Raw genomic sequence first — 6,055 nt, forward strand, 5'->3', positions numbered from 1 at the left:
ATCCACTCACCTCAGCCTCCCAAAGGTGCGGGATTACAGGCTGAGCCACCAAGCCCGGCTCTTAACTTTATCAACTTCTTGTATAAGTTGTGGGTAATTCATTTAACCTCTTTGAGTTTGTTTTCTCGTTACTAAGGGGCTTAATTAATATGGAGAGCTTCTATGATTTTCTGTTATTTTTAATGCATAAAAATTAAATTCCCTCTGGCTTAACTTTCTTTTCCATTTGCTATCCATTCTATCTTCTCTCAGCCTTGAGGTTAATTGTCCTTTTTGGAGGGAAGCATTCCTGACTTTCTCAACTAAGTTAATTCCCCCTAGTGTGGCATCATGAATCTCTCTTTTTTTTTTTTTTTTTTTTGAGTTGGAGTCTCACTCTGTCGCCCAGACTGGAGTGCAGTGGCCGCTCTTGGCCAATGCAGCCTCAACCTGCTGGGCTCCGGCCATCTTTCCGCCTCAGCCTTCCAAGTAGCCGAAATTACAAGCATGCGCTACCACGCCCGGCTGATTTTTTGATTTATTGTAGAGATGAGGTCTCGCCAAGTTGCCCAGGCGGGTCTCAAACCTGCAACTCAGGCAATCCACTCACCTCAGCCTCCCAAGGCGCGGGATTACAGGCTGAGCCACCGAGCCATGAATCTCTTTTATAGGGCTTGTCTCAGTTGTAATTAGGCATTTGTGTGATTCTTTGGTTAATGTCCATTTCCCTGACTAGACTTTAAGCTCCATGGAGATACAGGATTCTTTGCTTCTTTTCTTTCTCTTATGCACCAGTATACATGCTCGATAAACACTGAATGAATTATTGAATGCACTGTAAAGTAGGCAGTTAATTACATATTTTAAATGTCAACCTTAAGGATATCTGGAGAATATATGCTTCCTTCTGCAATGAATCTGGCAGACTGCTGAAGAGTTCTCTGAAAGACATGGTTTTTAAGTTTTGAAAACTGAAAGCATAGCATAATTAAGAAAGCATGTTAAGGTAACTAAGGGAAACACAAGGAAAAAGACTGAACATAAAATGATAGTGACATTGGCAATAACCGTAAAGTATCTAAAAGCCAGTATATAAAATAAAACCACAGTTTTCTATCAACCAGTGACCACAGAAAAAGAACTAGCTTATAGTAAATCATATTAGATAGAATTTTAAAATTTGTCTTGTTTTCAAAAGGAAGAATTATTTTGTAGTAGACTAAGCCAAGAGAAACTAGAGAATAATCTTGAAAACCATTTTAAAAAAGACTGTCAATTCTTTTTTTTTTTTTTGAGTCAGAGTCTCACTCTGTTGCCCAGGCTGGAATGCAGTGGCACGCTCACGGCCACCCCAGCATCGACCTGTTGGGCTCAGGCGATCTTTCTGCCTCAGCCTTCCAAGTAGCCAGAACCACAAGTGCGTGCTACCATGCCTGGCTAATTTTTTTATATATTGTAGAGACGAGGTCTCACCAACTTGCCTAGTCTGTTCTCAAACCCCTGGGCTCAGGTAATTCTCTCGCCTCAGCCTCCCAAAATGCTGGGATGACAGGCCTGAGCCACCATGCCTTTAAGAATGAAATCCCTTCCTCATTGAATCATTTACCAAGTACATCCTGCTGTTATATCACATGACTGTACAATACAGGTGTATAGAGGAAATAAGAGATGTCGATCAAAGAGTACAAAGTTAAAGTAAGGAGGAGTAACTTTATTTTCTTTTATTTTTTTATTTTTTTTGATTTGGAGTTTCACTCTGTCACTCAGACTGGAGTGCAATGGCCGCTCCCAGCCACCACAGCCTTGACCTGCTGGGCTCTGGCGATCCTTCCGCCTCAGCCTTCCAAGTAGCTGGAACTACAGGCCCATGCTACCACGCCCAGCTAATTTTTATTTATTTATTTATTGTAGAGATGAGGTCTTGCCAAGTTGCCCAGGCGGGTCTCGAACCCGCGGGCTCAGGCAATCCACTCACCTCAGCCTCCCAAAGCGTGGGATTACAGGCTGAGCCACTGAGCCCGGCAGGAGGAGTAACTTTAAAGTTGAGAGGAGTAAATTTTTTAGAGTGATTGTACAGCCAGGTGACTTTAGTTAATGATAAGCATATATTTAAATGGCTAAGACAGTAAATTTCAAGTGTCTCCCACAAAATATGGTGAGGTGATAGATATAGTAGCTTGATTTAATCATTCCATATTATATACACATATAAAACATCACACTGTATCTCATAAATGTATACAATTATGATTTGTTAATTAAAATTATAATAAATTTTAAAAGAAATATAAAAAGAAATAAGGTAGAAATGAGACTAATTCCTTCCAAAAAATAAGGAATGTGTAAAGGTATAGGAAACTCTTTCAGCCTTATTATTCTGTAATTCTAAGCCTTTTTCTTTCTAGGTAAGCCATGTTCTTATATGGTTGTTATACAACCTATATCTTTTATCAGATTCATAAATATATTCTTTCAATTACAAAGTGAGGTATATGCAGAAAAAGTCTAGAAGCATATATGACAAAGTGTCAATAATGATTAACACTCTGGATGGTAGAATATGAGTGACTGTAATTTTATTATATGTTTCTATATATTTCAGCTGTCCCAAAGTAACATAACCAAATCAACTAATTATACTGATAAAATGCTAGGAACTTAAGCACAGCCCATGATGATCTTAGACTGCATTTTGGTGGTCAGTTGCAGATACTGCCCCGATGTTGCTCATACCCTGCTCTGTCTAGCTCTAACAGTTGTGGGCTCCTCTCTTTTCAAAAACTTTTTATTTTGAAATAATTTTAGACTTCACAGAAATTGCAAAAATAGTGCACCATTCTTGTGTACCCCTCACTTGGCTTACCCTGATAACATCTTATATAATCTTAGTATAGTATCATTTCATCCCATGAATTGTTATAAAAAATCTATACACGAAAAACAATTTCATAGAACCTCCATCTCTTATTATCTGACACCAGTCTCCTCCCTCAAAATAATATAGGCTGGCATTCTCTCAGAGTTTCTTGTCATTTTTATTAAGTACTACTGAGGGTTGGGGAGGAAGAAGAAGATATTCCAAGGTCAGCTGGGTTGAAGAAATGTTAGGTGAAACCAGTTTCTTTATTGCAGATTTTCTCAGAATCTCTACTATGTTAAAATGTGTTGGGAAACTCAGGAGGAAAATATACGCAGCATTTTCCAAGGTCCTGTCTATCACCCCTATTTGTGGCTAGGGGGACAGATGTATTTTGAGATGCCATTTTGAGAAACACTGTAAAGTCTCTGTAGGCATGATAAAGTATATGATGGACAAATATGTAACTCATACTACTGTAAGATCTTTGCCCAGGTAAGCATTTAGCAGATTTCTACATTAAACTGTAGTTTTAGCTAAAGATTCAGCAACTGTCACAAAACTGTCATTATCAAATTCAAAATAGCCTTCAATAATAATGGAGATATATATATATATATTCTTATATATATATATATATATATATATATATATATATATATTCTTATAAGAAAGGGAGATAAATTTTATGATGTCCCCCTCCTTTTTTAACAGCATTTGCCATCTATCAGTCACTGCCTTATTTTGAATCATTTGGAACTTACTCTACCAAGCTGCCCTTTGACTTATCTATCTATTTCCCATATGTGTTGAAAATATATCTCATGATGCTCTTTATAGGTAAGTGGCTTTTTTTGTTCTGTTTTTATATTCTTCCTGTGCTTTTTGGTCTGTGCTGCCACCTACCTTAATAGACAGGCTGGCAAACACTGGAGAGAGCAAAGAAGAATCGCTGACAGGATTAAGTAGATCTTGTTAGAAAAGCACCTGGAAGTTATGTTTTTTGCCGGGTATCATGAAATCATACATATCACTATTTCACTGTATAAACAAGAATACTTTTGCTAGCAGAATATATAGCTGCAATATAGAAGTTTTGACTATATGCACAGGTATCTATAAACCAAACCTAGATGTCAAACTAAGCAGGATTGGCGATTTCTGATTTTCCCATTTATATTTATTTTGTTTCCTGTTTGTTGGTTCTTATATGCTAGCATTTCTTAGCAGGTAAATGTGGTATGCTAAAGACTAAAGAAAATTTACAATTGATAAAATGTGACTAATAAAACTTAATTGTTTTGCAAGAAATTGGAGGAAAAAGCCTTTACAAAATTTTAGTTTGGCCAGCTCTAACCTTCACAAATCTTGAAGATAATGATTATCTCTAGAATGTAACACATATCAGATATAAGAACAACACATAAGGAAAAGACAAATATGAAACTTTTGAGGAGCTGGAGAGAGCCACGCTAAAGGAAGAAATTCCTTGCATTAAAAAAAAAAGTAGGATAGAAGAATTTGATTTACTTTTTCTGCATTAAATCTGGACACTTCTTTAAGTGTTTCTTCTTTGAGTCTCCCTTGTTCCTGGAACGCAGGCAGCATTCTGTAGTATAAAATCATGGTTCTTTCTAGAGAAATGGTTAATCAAGCTTATTTACTTTTACCCCTTCCTTTTCCACATTAGGCATGTATTTTACCTACAGCCATCTTTACTCAGAAAGAAGAGATATCCTCAGAATCTTTCCCATTAAAAAGAAGAAAATGTGAAGTACAGCATTCTGATGTGACATGAGAAGAGACAGGCTCGTGGATTCAGCTGCAGTAAATGCAACACAGGAAGTATTCTGGTGGAAAAATACCTAGTGTTTGACAAAAACCCATGACATAAAACGATTGCACATACTCCCCAAACTGCAGACATTCCACAGCAAACTATGCTTTTCACACATTGTATTTTCAAGACATACATACTCTGCATACCCTGCTTCACCAAAGTCATGGATTTATATAAGTTGCACTTATATTATGTGCAGTCTGATTCTTTTTCGCAAGGTTAATAAGAAATAGGAGATTAATTGGTATAGATTCAATTAAATTGGAAAACCAAACTTGACAACCGAAATTGCATGTATTCTTTTTCACTTCAGAGTTCCCAAGTAGCAGCAGATCTGTAAGAGGCGAGTGATGGAAAATATACTCTATAAATGTCTAGAATAACATATTTCATACACAGATGTCATTGTCTTCCCCCAGAGTTAATAATTCAATACCCACCCTAAACATTAGTTACACTTAGAAAATTAAATGTCTTTTGGAACCCTATGTCTTAATCAGCTCTGACTACTATTGACAAAAACCACAAGCTGGATGGCTTAAACAAAAGAAACTTATTTCCCACAGTTCTGGAGGCTGGGATGTCCAAGATCAAGGTGCCAGTGGAGGCTGATCCTGGTGAGGGTCCTCTTCCTAGTTGGCAGATAGACACCTTCTTGCTGTATCCTCACATCAGGAAAGGATCTGCTACTCTCGTAAGTCCTTTTATAATGGCACTAATCCCATTCATAGGGACTCCACCCTCATGACCTAATTATACCTCCCGAAGGCCCCATCTCCAAATACCATCACACTAGGGGTTACTGCATAACTCATGAATTTGGGGAACACAAAGATTCAGTCCATAGAATTCTTCACCTGGCTCTACAAAATACACATCCTTCTCATATGCAAAATGCATCCATCCCATCCCAAGAGACCCAAAAGTCTTAATTCCTTCCTGGATCAACTCTAAAGTTCAAAGTCTTATCCAACTCAGGAGTGGTGAGATTAGAGATACAATTTATCATGAGGCAAAATTCCTTTTCCAGCTGTGAACCTATGACATCAAACAAATCATGTGCTTTCAAAATACAGTGGTGGACAGGCATAAGATAGACATTCCCATTCTAAAAGGGACAAACAGGAGAGAAGGAAGGGGTGATGGGTGCCCAGCAAGATCAAAACCTAGCAAGACAAACTCCATGAAATCTTCAGGTTTGGGAATAATCCTCTTTGGCTTCATGCTCAGTCTTCAGGAGCCACTTAGCTAGAATTACTGCCTCCAGAACTCTGTTGGGGGAGGTTGGTCCCCATGGCTCCAGGCAGAAACTGTCTGGCCCATTGAAACTAAGGTGATGACCACCCCCTTTTACAACTGGGATGACAGTCCTGATGATC

At 38.0% G+C, this 6,055-nt stretch overlaps 1 protein-coding gene across 1 annotated transcript in view; it reads left to right on the top strand.

The window, feature by feature from the left end:
• HACD4 (3-hydroxyacyl-CoA dehydratase 4) overlaps nt 1-4,955 on the top strand; it is a 25,387-nt gene extending 20,432 nt beyond the window's left edge. Inside the window, exons 6-7 of the mRNA XM_008058564.2 lie at nt 3,551-3,676; nt 4,527-4,955. Coding sequence (XP_008056755.1) covers nt 3,551-3,676; nt 4,527-4,609 — 209 coding nt within the window. The 3' untranslated portion in view covers nt 4,610-4,955. The remainder of the gene's footprint in view (nt 1-3,550; nt 3,677-4,526) is intronic.
• Nucleotides 4,956-6,055: the final 1,100 nt, after the last annotated feature.

The sequence above is a fragment of the Carlito syrichta genome, unplaced genomic scaffold, assembly GCF_000164805.1.
Source record: "Carlito syrichta isolate Samal-C Ts95f unplaced genomic scaffold, Tarsius_syrichta-2.0.1 Scaffold303429, whole genome shotgun sequence".
Lineage (NCBI taxonomy): Eukaryota > Metazoa > Chordata > Mammalia > Primates > Tarsiidae > Carlito > Carlito syrichta.